General features: G+C 39.0%; 2 protein-coding genes across 6 annotated transcripts in view; both read right to left on the bottom strand.

Annotated features, from left to right (window-relative positions):
- LOC127444045 (kinesin-like protein KIF16B) overlaps window positions 1–4,547 on the bottom strand; it is a 47,230-nt gene extending 42,683 nt beyond the window's left edge. For all 5 annotated transcript variants that reach the window (XM_051703190.1, XM_051703193.1, XM_051703194.1 and 2 more), the window contains exons 1-2: window positions 4,250–4,547; window positions 77–146 (exon numbers count right to left, since the gene is read on the bottom strand). In XM_051703190.1, coding sequence (XP_051559150.1) covers window positions 77–146; window positions 4,250–4,296 — 117 coding nt within the window. In that variant the 5' untranslated portion in view covers window positions 4,297–4,547. The remainder of the gene's footprint in view (window positions 1–76; window positions 147–4,249) is intronic.
- Window positions 4,548–10,707: 6,160 nt separating this feature from the next.
- Window positions 10,708–15,850, bottom strand: LOC127444052 (gastrula zinc finger protein XlCGF26.1-like). The gene is made up of 2 exons (XM_051703214.1): window positions 15,517–15,850; window positions 10,708–13,838 (listed from the first exon to the last, which is right to left on the bottom strand). Exons 1-2 carry the CDS (start codon window positions 15,599–15,601, stop codon window positions 12,085–12,087), a joined length of 1,839 nt encoding a protein of 612 aa, XP_051559174.1. The 5' UTR covers window positions 15,602–15,850; the 3' UTR covers window positions 10,708–12,084.
- Between the last annotated feature and the right edge of the window lie 2,991 nt (window positions 15,851–18,841).

Raw genomic sequence — 18,841 nt, 5'->3', positions numbered from 1 at the left:
AATAACACAAGAATTAGTCAAAATTTATTTGTGAAGCTTAATCATACAGAGCTCAGAAACGGTCAGTTCAACCTACTTTTAGGTTGGTAATGGTGGTCTTGTTTCCTTCCATTTCGATGATGCATTTGGCAGACAGGTCTTTCTCCCTATGCAAAAAATCAATAATACATGAATAAAATAGAGGTAGACCGATATATCGGTTTTACCGATTAATCGGTGCCAATAGTTGCTTTTTGGAACAGTTATCTGCGAAAATCTATATCAATGTTTTTTGTTTTTAAATTGCAGCCACTAGAGGTGAAATAAAAACAATCACTGACACCCTATTAGCAAATAAAAAGGAATAGTTCACCCAAAAATTTAAATTCTCTCATTGTTCACTTACCCTGATGCCATCTCAGATGTGTATGACTGTCTTTCTTCAGCAGAACACAAATTAATTTTTTTAGAAGAAGATAGAGCTCTGTCAGGTCCTTACAATAGAAGTACACGGGTGCCAGTGCTTTTGAATGTCTAAAAGTCACATTTAGGCAGCATCAAAATAATCCACACGACTCCAGTCGATCAATGAATGTCTTCTAAAGCGAATCGAATAAAGAAACAAGTCAATAATTAAACGTTTTTAACTTTAAAATCGGCACTTCCATCCAGGTCTCGGATGCGGTTTGAAATGGCCGAACTTTTGCATGATGTTCGTTCTTCTGTTGTAAATAAGGGCCACTCCCAAATTCTCTCATGAACTCGCCGATGCCCCTATGTCACACTTCATATCAGCTGCTGGCTGGAAGCACTTTTAAAAGTTAATAACATTTTAATTATCGATTCGCTTCAGAAGACATTTGTTGATTGACTGGAGTCCTGTGGATTACTTTTATGCTGCATAAATATGCCTTGTGGACCATCAAAGTGCTGGCACCTGTGTACTTCCATTTTAAGAACCTGACAGAGCTCTATCTTCTTCTAAAAATCTTCATTTGTGTTCTGTAGAAGAAGGACAGTCATACACATCTGGGATGGCGTCAGGGTAAGTGAATAATGAGAGACTTTTCATTTTTGGTTGAACTATTCATTTAATATGGTAAATACTTAAATATAGAGCATTGTAACGGAGTCAAGTCTCCAAGATTCCCGAAATAAGTAACTGTATACCGGGTTTGTTTATAGTTAAAAGTCCCCCGTTATGCACCAAAATCTTCATTTTTTCTGGTTATTATTGGGATTTTGGTTGCACAATAAACTGCATATGGAAATTTGCTCATTTTGTAAAATAATTTGGGTAGCTCAGTGGTAAAATACGCTGGCTACCACCCCTGGAGTTCGCTAGCTTGCTAGTTCGAATCCCAGGGTGTGCTGAGTGACTCCAGCAAGGTCTCCTAAGCAAACAAATTGGCCCGGTTGCTAGGGAGGGTAGAGTCACATGGGGTAAACTCCTCGTGGTCACAATAATGTGGTTCGTTCTCGGTGGAGCGTGTGGTGAGTTGAGTGTGGTTGCCGCGGTGGATGGCGTGAAGCCTATGCGCTATGTCTCCATGGCAACGCGCTCAACAAGCCACGTGATAAGATGCATGGGTTGATGGTCTCAGACGCAGAGGCAACTGGGATTCGTCCTCCACCACCCGGATTGAGGCAAGTCACTACACCACCACGAGGATTTAGAGTGCATTGGGAATTGGGCATTCCAAATTGGAAAAAAAAATAAATAAAAGGATTTGGTGCATAATGCTTGACTTTTAACTATAAACAAGCCCTAGATACACTGGGGACTTGGCTTCATTACAATGCTCTTTATGCAAGTATTTACCAAATAAAGCTTTTTATAGCCTATATACTCACCAGATGAAGAGGTGTGTATATACAGTATATACAGTTAAAGTCAGAAGTTTACATTCACTTAGGTTGAAATCATTAAACATAATTGTTTAACCAATCCACAGATTTCATATTAGCAAACTATAGTTTTGGCAAGTCGTTTAGGACATCTACTTTGTACATGACACAAGTAATTTTTCCAATAATTGTTTACAGACAGATTGTTTCAGTTTTAATTGACTATATCACAATTCCAGTGGGTCAGAAGTTTACATACACTAAGTTAACTGTGCCTTTAAGCAGCTTGGAAAATTCCAGAAAATGATGTCAAGCCTTTAGGCAATTAGCTTCTGATAGGAGGTGTACTGAACTGGAGGTGTACCTGTGGATGTATTTTAAGGCCTACCTCCAAACTCAGTGCCTCTTTGCTTGACATCATGGGAAAATCAAAAGTAATCAGCCAAAAATAATTGTGGACCTCCTCAAGTCTGGTTCATCCTTGGGAGCAATTTCCAAATGCCTGAAGGTACCACATTCATCTGTACAAACAATAGTAGGAAAGTATAAACACTATGGGACCACGCAGCCATCATACCGCTCAGGAATAAGATGCATTCTGTCTCCTAGAGATGAATGTAGTTTAGTGCAAAAAGTGCAACTCAATCCCAGAACAACAGCAAAGGACCTTGTGAAGATGCTGGAGGAAACAGGTAGACAAGTATCTATATCCACAGTAAAACGAGCCCTATATCGACATAACCTGAAAGGCTGCTCAGCAAGGAAGAAGCCAATGCTCCAAAACTGCCATAAAAAAAGCCAGACTACAGTTTGCAAGTGCACATGGGTACAAAGATCTTACTTTTTGGAGAAATTTCCCCTGGTCTAATGAAACAAAAACTGAACTTTTTGGCCATAATGACCATCGTTATGTTTGGAGGAAAAAGGGTGAGGCTTGCAAGCCAAAAAACACCATCCCAACCGTGATGCATGGGGGTGGCAGCATCATGCTGTGGGGGAGCTTTGCTGCAGGAGGGACTGGTGCACTTCACAAAATAGATGGCATCATGAGGAAGGAAAATTATGTGGATATATTGAAGCAACGTCTCAAGACATCAGCCAGGAAGTTGAAGCTTGGTCGCAAATGGGTCTTTCAAATGGACAATGACCCCAAGCATACCTCCAAAGTTGTGGCAAAATGGCTTAAGGACAACAAAGTCAATGTATTGGAGTGGCCATCACAAAGCCCTGACCCCAATACGATAGAATATTAGTGGGCAGAACTGAAAAAGCATGTGCGAGCAAGGAGGCCTATAAACCTGACTCAGTTACATCAGTTCTGTCTGGAGGAATGGGCCAAATTTCCAGCAACTTATTGTGAGAAGCTTGTAGAAGGATACCCAAAACGTTTGACCCAAGTTAAACAATTTAAAGGCAATGCTACCAAATACTAACAAAGTGTATGTAAACTTCTGACCCACTGGGAATGTGGTGAAAGAAATAAAAGCTGAAATAAATCATTCTCTCTACTATTATTCTGACATTTCACATTCTTAAAATAAAGTAGTGATCCTAACTGACCTAAGAAAGGGAAAGTTTTCTATGATTAAATGTCAGGAATTGTGAAAAACTGAATTTAAATGTATTTGGCTAAGGTGTATGTAAACTTCTGACTTCAACTGTATATATTTCACAAGATGAGGTTTATTGATGAGGAGTAATAGTAATAATAAAAAAAAAATATCCAAGCTAGAGGTAAACCTATATATCGGTTTTACCGATTAATCGGTGCAGATAGTTGCTTTTTGGAACTATCCATTATCGGCAAAAATCTCTGCCGATAGTTGCCGATAACCGGTATAACCGATATATCGGTCTACCTCTAGCCTGGACAATGATTGTCTTATTCAAATCAGTATAAAGACAAATGATACCAACATGACGCTTACCTACCTATACTTTCAAGGCCAGGGACAGAAAAAAATAATAATAATTAAATGTCTGAAAGAGCACTCACTTTTTAGTCAAATTAAAGGCATCAGATTTCTTCAGGACTACAGTGTGAAAACACCTCCAATACCTAGTGAGCTGTCTACTTATACTGCATTCTGTAAATCACAAAGAGCTACTGTGACTATGATGGCCAAAGATGCTGTATAGTCAGAGCCGTGGCATAGTGGTAGGCTGTTGACTCATAGGGACCCAAGCTCGAATCCAGCCTACGCCATATCTCGCAACTTTCAATAATAAAATTATTATTAATAGAAACATAATTTCAATGAATAAATTAATAAATAATTAATAGGCCAGGAAGCTCACCAGGTTTTGAGACATAACCGGTACAAAAGTGACGCGGTTTAATGCGTTTCCTACTGTTGTCATGTATTTAACTCAGCAACGTTGGTTTGTTTGTTTATTATTTACATGTTGGTGACTCACTCACCGTCTGTTCATGGGCCGGACCCGCACTGCCACCCGAACCGATGCCATGGCACATCCCTGAAGATCAGAGTCGACTATCGCAATCACGGAGACACTTTCAATCACTTCTCATGGGTGACTAATGATAGCGGCTCCAGACAGTCCTGTATCCGTGTACAACAGACGAATATGCGCGTGAGAGGAGCTGGTGACGCTCGTCTAATGCACGCTCATGATTCCTCATGCAGGAAGATAAATTTCAGCAGGACGCTGTTGTTCAGTTTGTTTTATTTAGCCGGAGAATCACAACGTCCTCCTCTTTGCTGGTAGAAGGGAGGAATACACAAAACTCATGAGACGCGATACTGTCTCCTGCTGGTGTGGAATGATGCTGCGTTTCAAGGGTGAGCATCCTTGACCAGTGGTTCTCAGTTGTTGTTGCTTTAGTCATGTCCACTTGGAAAACATATTTTAAGTGTTTCATTGAGAGAGAGAAAAAAAGCTGCTTAAAAACATTAAGTCATTTCTTGAAATCAGTAACATTTCAGTCCCACAGATTATTTAAAGTGGCGGTTCACTAAAATGAAATGTTGAAAGCTTTTTATAAAACGTTGATGTGTCCATTCTAATGAACTAAAAGAAGTATTGCATTAAAATAATCGTTATCATTAAAGAATGCCTTCTATCTTAAACCAAGCATTTTGCCATATCCCTGGGGCACTTCACTACGGTGGCCCCAGAGATGCCACTACAAAATTTACAAAGCAAACAAAAGTTTAGAACACAAAAAAGAAATTAAGCCACAACACATTTCTGTTGTATTGTGGCTTAATTTATTTGTGTTGGCTTAATACATGGGCATCACTTTGATTAACCCTCTTATGGTATTCGGTCATTTTTGACCAAAATAAATGTGTCACATTTAATTAAAATGGTTTCCTTTATCTGAGTAGTACAAGACTTGGTGACTTTTCCTCCATTTGCCATCTAAACATACCAAAAACATTTGGGCTTGATTCGATAAGTCTAAGTGGTTGATCAAACAAAAAAGTGACACCTTTGGTATTCATGGTCAAAATTGACCGACCATTGAAAATGAATGGGAAAGACAGAGCCATTTATTTTTTAATCTGTCAAATACAATCAATAAATCAGCCACAATGCAGAAGAAAAAAAAACCAGACAGAAATTACAGGGTGAGACTCTAAAACATACTCAGTGCAAAACATACACACAAACACACTTACACATAAGAATAAACTGGTGAGACTTTAACACAACCCCCTTTTTTTTTTTTTTTTTGACATTTGTCAAATAAAACCAATAAATCAGCCACAATGCTAAACACACACTCAGAAATGGAGGGGTGAGATGATAACACACTCAATGCAGAATCAGGGCATCAATAAGTGAAGATCTACAGCCATCTTTTGGTCTTTGTTGGCTTTACAAGTCATCTGTTGTTTTCCAGCTGATGACAGCAATCTGACACACACACTCTCTCTCTCTCTCTCTCACACACACACACACACGTTTGCAAAATACATTTTTAATATAGAAAGTTTTGAAAGTTGAAATTGCTAAATGTTTACTCTGATTCTTCTAGTGGAGTGGTGGTGGCATAGTGGGCTAAAGCACAGAATATGCTGGTTCGATCCCCACAGCCACCACCATTGTGTCCTTGGGCAAGGCACTTTACTCCAGGTTGCTCCAGGGGGATTGTCCCTGTAATAAGTGCACTGTAAGTCGCTTTGGATAAAAGCGTCTGCCAAATGTAAATGTCTTCTGTTTTATACTCTAATTTAATTTTTAGAATTTTGCAGTTCATTTCTGTTTCTTTAAGTTCATTTTCTTGACATTATTACGCATTTACTTTGAGTTATTTAATTTTTATGTTTGAAATAAATGTTTGGTAGAAGCATGTTTATTCTGACTCTTTGTAACACCATGGTCAGGTTTGATGACAAGCATAATAACTTAAACTGCAAAATCTGACACTTCAATTCAATTATAAAATGCTAAACTATGACAAATAATGGTTTGATAATGTTTAAATATATATTGAAATGCATATCTAATGCATGATTGTTTTTAAAAAAAGCAGGCTATAAAGTTTTGTCCCTCAGTCTGAAATCAACCCCGTCACACCAACCATTTTCAGGCCATAAAAATGTTGGTTTTACCCATATGTGACATCATTCAGCTTTCTTCAACAGCATGGTGCAGACACACATAAAAAATATCATAATTTGTATTCATATTTTGAAGTGTATTATTGTTAGATGGGTCTCATCAAGCTCAACAGCTCAACCCTGTCACATGACATTAAGATATTAAATCAGTACTTTTCAAAACAATATTGTAATCTTTTTTTTAATATTGACTTTATAATTTCATGCATGCTATGTGGTCTTTCGTCCTACACCACGAGGGGAAAAAATAACAACTTCACAAACAGCCCTGTCACGTCAGCCTGTGACAGGCTGAGTTATTAACTACATTTATGAATACTCTAACAAAAATATGGAATTGTCAATATATTATACATTACAAATTCCATATGTTTACTTCAATGAAATATAGTGTTATAAATATGTGGGTGCAATTACACTAGTGGTAAGAGAGTAGTGACAAGACGAGAGTGATACTTTTTGACAATTTAAATGAGAACATAATTAACAATCAATGTATTGTTTGCTGAGCACAGACTGACATGTTAAGGGGCAGCACAAAAAGTTGGGGGTTTAGTTAAAAATCTGAATTTAATACATTTTTAACAAAAATAATGAGACCACAGACACACAATTAGACTTTTGTTTAGCTTGATACCACATCTATTATGTCCGTGATGGGGGTTGAGAAAAAAAGGTGTCCAAATCAGAAAAATATTAAAAATAATAAAAAGGCTTTGACGCCTGAGGTGGGAAAATATGACTTGTTGTGGAGTATTCATACATTTATTCAAATGTAGTTGGAAGGAATATTCCAAGTTGGAATATTAAAGAATCCCAGGAATACTGACGCTGACTACCACCCCTGGAGTTGCGAGTTCGAATCCAGGGCGTGCTGAGTGACTCCAGACAGGTCTCCTAAGCAACCAAATTGGCCCATTTGCTAAGGAGGGTAGAGTCACATGGGGTAACCTCCTTATGGTCACTATAATGTGGTTCCCGCTTTCGGTGGGGCACGTGGTGAGTTGTGTGTGGATGCAGCGGAGAATAGAGTGAAGCCTCCACACGCGCTAGGTCTCCGAGGTAACGCTCAACAAGCTATGTGATAAGATGCGTGGATTGATGGTCTCAGACGCGGAGACAACTGAGATTCGTCCTCCGCCACCCGGATTGAGGCGAGTCACTACACTACCACGAGGACTTAGAGCGCGTTGGGAATTGGGCATTCCAAAGTGTGGAGAAAAATCAATTAAAAAAAAAACAGAATCCCAGGAATGATCCAACTGCGTTTTCTTTTAGCTTCATGTCACTCTTTCCGATGAACAATGAAAAAAGTTTCATTTAAACAATACAATAAAAAAAAACAGATTTTGTTCTGTCTGCATTGTTTTGCAAAATAATGAAAAGTTACAATCTTCACTGAAGAAAATAATCTGAATGAACTTTTCTATTTAACCATTCTGAATAAATAACAAAATATTTTTAATTATTTACTTATACAATATTCCCCAAAAATTGCAGGAGCAATGTTAATATAAAAAGCTACATGATACCATTGTGTGTGGATCCTTTCGAATTCAGTGCAAACCTTCTTCAACCATCCAAATCTGGCAGACACACAAAAATGCAAAGATTTCTGAGGAATGTGCAAAGAGGTCCTAATGAATCATGATTTATTATGTAAACCAGAGAGTATACATCACATTAACCATGTGAACACTGAGATGTTCATCATGGGTGCTTTTGCTCATATACAGACAGAACACTGACGAGAATAAGCAAACAAAATACTCCTACAAACTACTCACAAGCATAAAAGCATTCCTACAAAAATATGGAATTTCACAAAAACATGCCTTAATTTTTTATTTTACTTCCCGAAATTTGAATACAAAAACTGCAGATTGAATATTATCAAATATATAAAATATTAGGTAACATTAAAAAAAACAATGGAATGTCACTACAGGGGCAAAAAGTAAACACGAAGCAAGGATGCAGTAAAAAATCCACTAAACCAAAACACTTCTGTGAGACACATGTTATTCTTAAAGAGACAGTACCATTTTAGCACTTATCCATAATAAGGTTAACTCAGTGTAAGTACTTGTAAATAGTAATAATTATGCATATAAAAAAACAACTGGTAACAAAATTAGTGATAAATGTGCAAGTATGTTAAAATCATACATATATTAAAACTTCAACAAACAATAAGACTGAAGAATTTAACTTACAGGCTCCTATAGTGTCTGTGCAGGGGTTGGTGAAACATCTGCAAAGCCTTGCCCCGTAAACATACTGTGTTTGTTTTTCACATAATAACATGGAATTCTGTTTTCATTTTTAGGTTTCAACCTTGTAAATATTTAAAATGTGTAGCTGACATGACATTTCAAACAGTGACAGCTCATATCATTATTACATATGCAGTTTAAATTGATAGAATGTGGAATTTTACATATTTTTAGAAAGCTAAAATATGATAAGAATGTTGAGAATCTAATTATGAAATTAAATAAAAACGCACTTCTACATACTAAATATAGCACATGAAGTCATACACCGATCAGCCACAACATTAAAACCACCTGCCTAATATTGTGTAAGTCCCCCTCATGCTGCCAAAACAGCACCAACCCTCTATATTCTCCTCACCACAACTGTACAGAGCGGTTATCTGAGTTACCATAGACTTTGTCTGTTCAAACCAGTCTGGTCATTCTCTGTTGACCTCTCTCATCAACAAGGTGTTTCCGTCCACAGAACTGCCGCTCACTGGATGTTTTTTGTTTTTGGCACCATTCTAAGTAAATTCTAGAGACTGTTGTGTACGAAAATCCCAGGAGATCAGCAGTTACAGAAATACTGAAACCAACCTGTCTGCCACCAACAATCATGCCACGTTCCAAATCACTGAGATCACATTTTTTCCCCATTTTGATGGTTTATGTGAACATTAACTGAAGCTCCTGTCCCGTATCCGCATGATTTTATGCACTGCTGCCACCAGATTGGCTGATTAGATAATCACATGGATGATTGTTGGTGCAAAATGGGCTGGTTTGAGTATTTCTGTAACTGCTGATCTCCAGGGAGTTTCACACACAACAGTCTCTAGAGTTTACTCTGAATGGTGCCAAAAACAAAACCAAAAAAACTCAATTTGATTGGGCGCACATACACAGGCGGTTGGCACATGCATGCTACGACTGCTATGAGATACTGGACTATTTCTCTTCAGGAGTTAAGACCCATAAAGTTGTCTTTATATTCCTTCAGACTCGAGTTATACAAACACAGATATCTCCTGACTTCCTCACACACGCACTCTTCAAGTTCACATCAACTGTTAGCATTTCCACCTTCGTCGATTACATCTTCATCAAGCGCTTCTTTGTGAAAGCAACAACTCAACTCTGAGTGTTGCCACTTTGTGGACCCACTAATTAGTGCAAATAATTCCAAGCCCATACGAAAACTGCACGTTCAGAGTACGCGATGTTAGAAAAATCAGCCCACATGCGTTCAGTGCTCGAGCACACTGCCGATGACAAAATTTGCGTTACGCCTCCTGTGCGCAGACGCCCTAGCATTCGTGTCTAACCGAAGTATACTTTGGGCTTAAGCCAGTGTCACACAAGCTATGATTAGCATCTGCCAGTGGGAGGTTGTTAAGGCCTTGACCAACAGGACTCTCTGCTGGCTCTGACAACTGCAAAAGCAGATCAAACTTGTTAGAAAGAATCGTTCTGTCACTGGGCCGGGCTCTTGTGGTCTCGTCAAGTCCCCAATGAGCTTCTTTTACTGAAGAACTGACAAGACGTCATGCTGAGCTGAACATTTTCATCAGCACTCACAGCTGCACATTGTTACAAAAGACGATTGTAATCCATATTCCATAATGATTCCAAGCCCATTTGGGCCTGGGTAGCTCAGCGTGTATTGACGCTGACTATCACCCCTGGAGTCGTGAGTTCAAATCCAGGGTGTGCTGAGTGACTCCAGACAGGACTCCTAAGCAACCAAATTGGCCCGGTTGCTAGGGAGGGTAGAGTCACATGGGGTAACCTCCTCGTGGTCACGATTAGTGGTTCTCGCTCTCAATGGGGCATGTGGTAAGTTGTGTGTGGATCGCGGAGAATAGCATGAGCCTCCACATGTGGAGTCTCCGCGGTGTCATGCACAGCGAGCCACGTGATAAGATGCGCGGATTGACAGTTTCAGAAGCGGAGGCAACTGAAACTTGTCCTCTGCCACGCGGATTGAGATGAGTAACCGCGCCACCATGAGGACCTACGAAGTAGTGGGAATTGGGCATTCTAAATTGGGAGAAAAGGGGATAAAAAATAAAATAAAATAAATCACCAAGCCCATTTACATGCACAGCAATACGCTGATAACTCCCAAAAATCTGCTTATTTAAAAAAAAACAGAAAATTGTCAATTAAAAATAAAAATAAAATCTTGTCTGACTCTTTCTTCTACATTAGCTTCTATACCACTCCAGCCACTCTGAGAACTTGCGATACTGCAGATATTAGCCGCTTTTCCACCATTGGGCCAGTGTGAGCCAGGTCTATCAACTGGTCATCCGGGGCCAATAGCCTCGGACCTCGATCTGCATTCCCACCCTCGGGCCAATAGCCATAAAACCTGCCATTTATACGCTGCCCTGGTGCAAATGTCACACACCCCACCCATTTCACAAGTAAAAGGAAAACTCCATTTAAAAAAAAAAAATAAATTCCCGAACCTGTACCGTTGTGCACTGGATACACAACTTTGCAAGTTTGGCAATAATAAAATTAATCATGTCTTTGTTCGGCAGAAAACGTCGATCTGACGTTGCACTTTTTTTTTTTATCGGCCCTGATTTCCTCTACTGACCAGTACTGACGATTCTCTATTGATCTGTTGAGGTAAGCTAGATATGAAAAATTGGGAAATTATATCTTTGTGCTGAAACCTCTGACCTGACTCAGCGAAACTCCGCCTTTGACATTGACCCCACCTCAATCCCCAGTTGGCCTTCTTTGGCCCAGGGGTAATCGGAGGGCCAAACGTGCTTGGCCGTTGGCCCAGAAGAAGCCCAGAGGAGGCAAGATAAAGCCCCGCAAGTGATAGTGGGAATGCAACCGGCCCTGGCACACACTAGCATGCCCCATTTGGTCGATAGTGGAAACGCAGCTATTTTTGAATTTTGTGCAGCAAATTGCTTATTGTGTTCCTCATTTGTAAGTTGCTTAGGATAAAAGCCTCTACTAAATGTAAGTTTAGAAAAGCGTGTTTACATGAGATATTAAATAATCGAGATATTTCCTGCTTTTGACGTCAAACGTTGAAGAGGCATGCGCACAACACGTGTGTACATTGGATAAGCCGACTAGAATGCCGGTTAAGGTGTGTACATACAACGCAAAATTAGGGTAATGGGCAAACGTCTACCTGTGTCAGTCGGTTTATTCTTAATCTGTTTATGACCTTACACTGATAAAGGAAAGACTTTTAATGTGTTTGCATGACCACACACGTTGTCGGCTTATTAAGTATAATCCGTGTAAGAACGTGCATGTAAACGGGCTCACTGAAAGCTGCATATGGTATACGTGAAGCCTCAAGGTTTTTTTTATTCCGGATTTAAAATCAATGACATTATTTTCACTGAAAATGACATGCAATTTGCTCACTTCGATAACTTTGGGCAATACTTTATTCTATGAATCTGTAGAGTATATAATTGGCTGAAACTCTTCCTACATGAAGTGCAGTGGTATGGCATTCCTCCAATATGAACTCTCTCGTGTATTTTCAGGCTTTGTGACAGAGTGAAACCCTTTCCACAATATGAGCACCTGTATGGTCTTTCGCCAGTATGGATTCTCAGGTGCCGCCCCAAGTCACTGGTATTAGAAAAGGCCTTCCCACACTCCAAGCAGGCATGAGTTTTTTCTGCCGATCTAGAGGAAAGATTCTGCTCGGTATGAATTTCAAGGTGTATTTTTAGGGCTGATGCCGAAGTAAAATTTATACAGCACTGATCACAGTTAAACGATCTCACTTTAGAGTTAGAGCAAACATGATTTTTAAGACTTCTCGGTCGTGTGAAGCTCCTCCCACACTGAGAGCATGTGTAAGGCTTCTCTCCAGTGTGACTTCTCATATGGGAATCAAGTCTTCTTTTGTTTGTGAAACTCTCCTCGCACTGCTGACACGTGTACGGCTTCTCTCCGGTGTGAATTCTCATGTGCGTATTAAGTGTCCTTTTGCGTGTGAAACTCTTCCCACACTGGAAGCAGGTAAATGGCTTTTCTCCAGTGTGAACTCTCATGTGGGTAGCAAGTCTTCTTCTGTTTGTGAAACTCTCTTCACACTGCTGGCACGCAAACGGCTTCTCTCCGGTGTGGATTCTCATATGTGTATTAAAGGCTGTTCTACGTGAGAAGCTCATTCCACATTGAAGGCATGGGAAAGGCTTCTCTCCAGTGTGAATATTTGTGATGTGATTGGTAAGGCCTCCTTTGTCTGTGTAACCTTTTCCACACTGAGGGCAGGTGAAAGGTTTGACTGCAGCGTGAACTTTCATGTGCCTTTTCAGGTATCGTCTACATGGGTAGCTGTTCCCACACTGAGGGCATGTAAAAGGCTTCTCTCCATTGTGAATTCTTACGTGACAGTTAAAGCTTGGTTTATCGGCGAAGCTTTTTCCACACTGAGGGCATGTAAAAGGCTTTTCCCCAGTGTGAATTCTCATATGCAACTTAAAGGACTCTTTACGTGTGAAACTCTTCCCACACTGGGAGCACGTAAAAGGCTTCTCTCCGGTGTGAATTCTCATGTGGTATTCAAAGCTTTCTTTACGCGTGAAACCTTTTCCACACAGTGGGCACTCGAAAGGCTTCTCTCCAGTGTGACTTCTAATGTGATGGTTAAAGCTTTGTTTCTCTGTGAAACCTCTTCCACAATTAGGGCATGTGAAAGGCTTCTCTCCGGAGTGAATTTTCATGTGACGGTTATAGTATTGTTTCACTGCAAAACTTTTTCCACACTGGAGGCAGGTAAAGGGGTCCCGTGCATCGTGAATTTTCACATGCCTAGCAAGGATTCCTTTGCTGCTGAAATTCTTCCCACACTGAGGGCATGTAAAAGGCTTCTCTCCAGTGTGACTCCTTATGTGCGCATTAAGTCTTCCTTTAAACATGAAACTCTTTTCACACTGAGGGCACGTAAAAGGCTTTTCTCCGGTGTGGGTTTTCAGGTGCACCTCAAGGTTTCCTTTACTGCTGTAACTCTTTTCACACTGAGTGCAGGCGAAAGCCTTTTTTTGTGAGACATTCTTTACAGTCTGTAAGCAGCTAATCGCTTTTTCATGAGGTCCCTGATACTGATGTTTCTCCTCCACTTTCAGTTCTTCACTTTCCTCTTTCAGTTCCATCAGTTCTGAAATAAAAGTATCAAATTGTAAAAAAAAGCATTTTAACAGGGACAAATGTGAAATGAAAGCAAATTAAAGTGACCAAAGTTTAATAAAAGGCGTCTTGCTCAGCTGTGGCGCCTTCTGCTGTATCATGAGCACTCTGACTGATCCGAAAAACATTTTCCCTAAGAGTATTTCAGCACTAGGGGTTGACCGATATATCGGTTTTACTGATTAATCTGTGCCGATAGTTGCATTTGTAAACTATCGGCAAAAAACAGTGCTGATACCATCGGTGTCGCCAGGTCATTTTTCCGGGGCTTCAGCCCCAAATGTTTTGACTGTAGCCCCGAATGTAGTTTTAAATACCCCCCCACCCCCCCCTCTAAGCCCCGAACCTCCTCAAGTCCTAGAAACGCCCCTGGCTGATACTTTATTTTTTTTTACCATAAATCTCCACTTTCAAACAGCACTCCTAAACGCTCGTCTCTCCTAAGAGGAGTGCCTTTTGTTTTTGGCGATTCGCATTTTTCGTGTATATCGCCACCTACTGGGCAGGGAGAAGAAATTATAGTCAAAAAGGACTTAAATATTGATCCGTTTCTCACCCACACATACTTATCATATCACTTCTGAAGACATGGATTTAACCTCTAGAGTCGTATGGATTACTTTTATTCTGCCTTTATGTGCAAAGTTCTGGCCACCAATCACTTGCATCGTATGGACCTACAGAGCTGAAATATTCTTCTAAATACCTTTGTTTATGTTCAGCAGACGAAAGAAAGTCATACACATCTGAGATGGCATGAGGGTGAGGAAATGATGAGTATTTTCATTTTTGGGTGAACTAACCCTTTAATGCCAAACAAACTCTAAGTTTAAGAAGAAACGATTCAGAAAACTGCTTATAATTGTTTTTATTACGGCATATTCCGTGTTTAATAAAATATAGTGCATCCCCTTCACTATTAAATCCTCATTCTTTGTGTTCTTATTTTAGTGTTATTTTAGCATGCTATTTTAATCTTAACAACGTTTACTTGCGTTGTGCGGTGAGAATTATAGTCTATACAAATAAAGGTGCTGTAATCAATTTTTTCATAGAAAGGTATGCGAAAACAATTCCTACTCCCTTTAAGATATTACTAAAATAAGTGTTGTTTGTTATAAGATATCTCACCTGTCTCTGTAAACAGCTAATAAAAACGTGTCCGCGGACAATGACGCTTTCTGCCGGTCAATCATTGTGCGCATTTTCATTGTATTGTAGTTGCAGTGAATTATTGAGGCATAAGGCATTTTTATGCCATGTTGTTCATAACAGTTGTCAGCTGAGGGCGCTATTTTGCAACTGTTGTTTTTAACAACCGTTTCTGCTCTCAATGAAGCTCATTTTGGTATCTTTGGAGTTCGGTGTTTTGGAAAGAGGGGGCGTGGCTAATCCAACAGCGGAAGTAGAACGGCTGAAATCGCTTACATCACCTTTAAAGGTCAGCACCAGAACCCCCCTCCCCACCCCATCCTGCTATCAAATCTGGTTTGGATCATTTACATGCATTTTTTTATTTATACACTTGTTTAACTGTGTTATTTCACAGCTCCTATAGTTGTATAACTACAGCCACCAAATATGGTGAAACTCTGTTTCATTAGAATTCCTCAACAATAATAAATGTCAGATTAAGAATCGACACCAACCTCTTTGTTCCGTCGTTTCTTCATCTTTCACGCTGCATGATTCTGCACAACTCATGTCTTCACTCTCCTGTTTAATAAACTCCATATTGTCTGTAGTGTTTCCGTTGTTACATTTGAAGTTATTCCTTCTTGTTTGATAAGCGTGTCTTTGTCACGTTTGATTGCGATCACAAAGCGTTCTGTCGCTCGAGGCCTGGAAAATTACGTATAAGAAACAAAATGGCACTGCTATCTTTTGTTTCAAAAGTATGGATGTGAATCCTGTATCTTCGATGCATTTTACTAGCTTACAAAGTAATGTTTGGCTTCTGCACGGGTGCCGCCATTTTTATGTTACGTCATTGCCGGAAGCGCATCGTTCATGTTTAGGGGCGTGGTTTAGCGTGGTGACAGTGGTAGTCTTTCGGCGGTCTTTAGACTATTGTCTGGCCAGGTTTTAATTCACAAATCAGTTCATTAGTCAAGTCACCTCACTATTAACCTGCATTTCCTGTACGGGGATGTCAGAGCTTCTGTTCTATAGGTTTTCACATTTTACAGACCCATGATTTTTTCAGTGAAACTTTATACTAACTCTAATAATAATCATTATTACAGTATACAATGATTACAATATTAAAGGGATAGTTCACACCATAATTAAAATTCTCTCATTATTTACTCTCCCTCATGTCATCCCAGATGTGAATGACTTTCTTTATTCTGCTGATCACAAATAAAGATTTTTAGAAGAATATTTCAGCTCTGTAGACCTATACAGTGCAAGTGAATGGGGTCCAAAACTTTGAAGCACCAAAGAGCACATAAAATAAGCAGAATACGACTCCAGTGGTTAAATTCATATCTTCATAAGTAATATGATAGGTGTGGGTGAAAAACAGATCAATATTTAAGTCCTTTTTTTTTTTTTTTTACTATAAATTTCCTCTTTGACCATTTTACTATACGTTTCCACTTTGACCAGCCCTCCAATGAGCGGTCACAAGAGGACAGAGTTCTTCTTCAGTTTTTTTGGCAATTCACATTCTTCATGCATATTGCCATCTACTGGGAAGGGAGGAGAAAAAAAAAAAGAAGTATAGGTCTCTGCGGAACAAAAATGGGCGTTTCCCAATCTGTGGGCTTTTTCCAACCCGGTATGGGAGTTTTTTTTTAAGTATCCAATGAAAGTAGGCAATCTCAATGTAGTAATCAGTGGGTGTTTCCAAACCAGGATGGGCGTTTCTCAACTATCCAATGAAAGTAGGGAATCTCAATTTAGTAATCAGTGGGTGTTTCCAAACCATGATGGGCGTTTCTCAACAATCCAATGAAAGTAGGGAATCTCAATGTAGTAATCAGTAGGTGTTTCCAAACCAGGATGGACAATTCTCAACTATCCAATGAAAGTAGGGAATCTCAATGTAGTAATCAGTGGGTGTTTCCAAACCAGGATGGGCATTTCTCAACAATCCAATGAAAGTAGGGAATCTCAATGTAGTAATCAGTAGGCGTTTCCAAACCAGGATGGACAATTCTCAACTATCCAATGAAAGTAGGGAATCTCAATGTAGTAATCAGTGGGCGATTCCAAACCAGGATGGGCGTTTCTCAACTATCCAATGAAAGTAGGGAATCACAGTGTAGTTATCAGTGGGTGTTTCCAAACCAGGATGGGCATTTCTCAACAATCCAATGAAAGTAGGGAATCTCAATGTAGTAATCAGTGGGCGATTCCAAACCAGGATGGGCGTTTCTCAACTCTCCAGTGAAAGTAGGAAATCTATATGTAGTAGGCTAATTGTGTAAAGCAGCTGAAAAACACCCATCCTGTTTTGAAAACGGCCACTGATTGAGAAACACCCATTTTTTGTTCTGCAGAGTCTCAAAAAAAAAAAAAAAATGGGAGGGATAAAGGAAAAGAAAAGAATAAATAAATCATATTTGCACAACAGCCCAGTAGGTGGTGCAAAGAAATTCGAAACACCAAAAAACAAAAGAGGAAGACCTCTTATAAACGCACATAGGAGGGCTGGTCAAAGTGGCCATTTACTGTAAAAAATAACTTAAATAAATTAATATTTTGCTTCTGAAGATATGGACTTAACCAGAGTCATATGGATTATCTTTATGCTGCCCTTATGTGCTTTTTGGAGCTTAAAAGTTCTGGTCACCATTCACTTGCATTGTATGGACCTACAGAGCTGAAATATGTTTCTAAAAATCTTCAGTTGCGTTCAGCAGAAGAAAGAAAGTCATACATATCTGGGATGGCAAGAGGGTGAGTAAATGATGAGAGAATTTTCATTTTTGGGTGAACTACCTCTTTAATTCCAAACAAACTAAAATTTTAAATTATTTAACTACGACATGTCACGCATTCAAGTGGGAAACAAATTACGGAAGAAGTCAAACTTACACAAATGCACAATGCACGACGGCAAAAGCTTTCTTTCTGTTGTACCATTGAATAAACATTAATAATAATAATAAAAAGAAATCTGCAACACTTATGCATAACATATAATTTATTAATGCATGGTATCTAACAAATTATTAATTAATTTGCTTCAAACAAACCAAATTAATATTACTGAAATAAAGTACAGCAGTTGAAATCTTTCTGCAAAATCACTGGTTTCCATCATCTTTCATGTCGACACGCCCCTTCCAATGTCACAACTTGGCAACTTGGATATCATGTAGAATTCCACTTGTAAATGTGACTTTTACTCATTCATGTGTTTGGAACTCATAATTATGCTACTGACTCCACATGAAGGGCTCATGAGTTCAAATAGTTTCTGTATATGTAAAAAAAAAAAAATTGTTCCTTCATTAGCCCCTAGCTGAAAAACCTGGTTATATTCTATTCTATTCTATTCTATTCTATTCTATTCTATTCTAAAACATATGTTAAAAAGATGCATAGGAAGGGCAGTTCTCTTAAATACCAGAACACTGGGGTTTGTCTCTTTTATCATGGAACTTGAGGCATTTATACAGCAGTTCATGATTAGTAAAATATTTAATCTGTCTAGATGTATCAACAAGGACAGAGAAAATATAGTTCTTATATTAATTAACTTTTTTAAGTAATTATAAATTGAGAAATATTAATAATTTTATTAATGTATTAAATTTAGACATTACAATTACTAAAGAATAAATTCATTATCCAGAACAATAACAATATATAAAAATATATATGACAATATTTATTCATACATGGTGTTAGTGTGGTATGCAATCAGCTGTCTCTTTGCCTCTGATGGCATCGTGAATCCATTCATGCCATCCTTTGTCTTTAACATGCAGCCATACTGTACGTATCATGATAGTCCAC

This window comes from Myxocyprinus asiaticus, chromosome 7 (assembly GCF_019703515.2).
Source record: "Myxocyprinus asiaticus isolate MX2 ecotype Aquarium Trade chromosome 7, UBuf_Myxa_2, whole genome shotgun sequence".
NCBI classification, from domain to species: domain Eukaryota; kingdom Metazoa; phylum Chordata; class Actinopteri; order Cypriniformes; family Catostomidae; genus Myxocyprinus; species Myxocyprinus asiaticus.
Note: the sequence above shows the minus strand (reverse complement) of the source record. Positions and strands in the feature narration are given on the sequence as shown.

Bases quoted from the DNA above. Each gene is read 5' to 3' on its own strand.
- LOC127444052 (XM_051703214.1), bottom strand. From the start codon at position 15,601: ATGGAGTTTATTAAACAGGAGAGTGAAGACATGAGTTGTGCAGAATCA. The intron at 13,839-15,516 runs GTTGGTGTCGAT...CTTTTATTTCAG, and splicing joins AGAAACGACGGAACAAAGAG to AACTGATGGAACTGAAAGAG.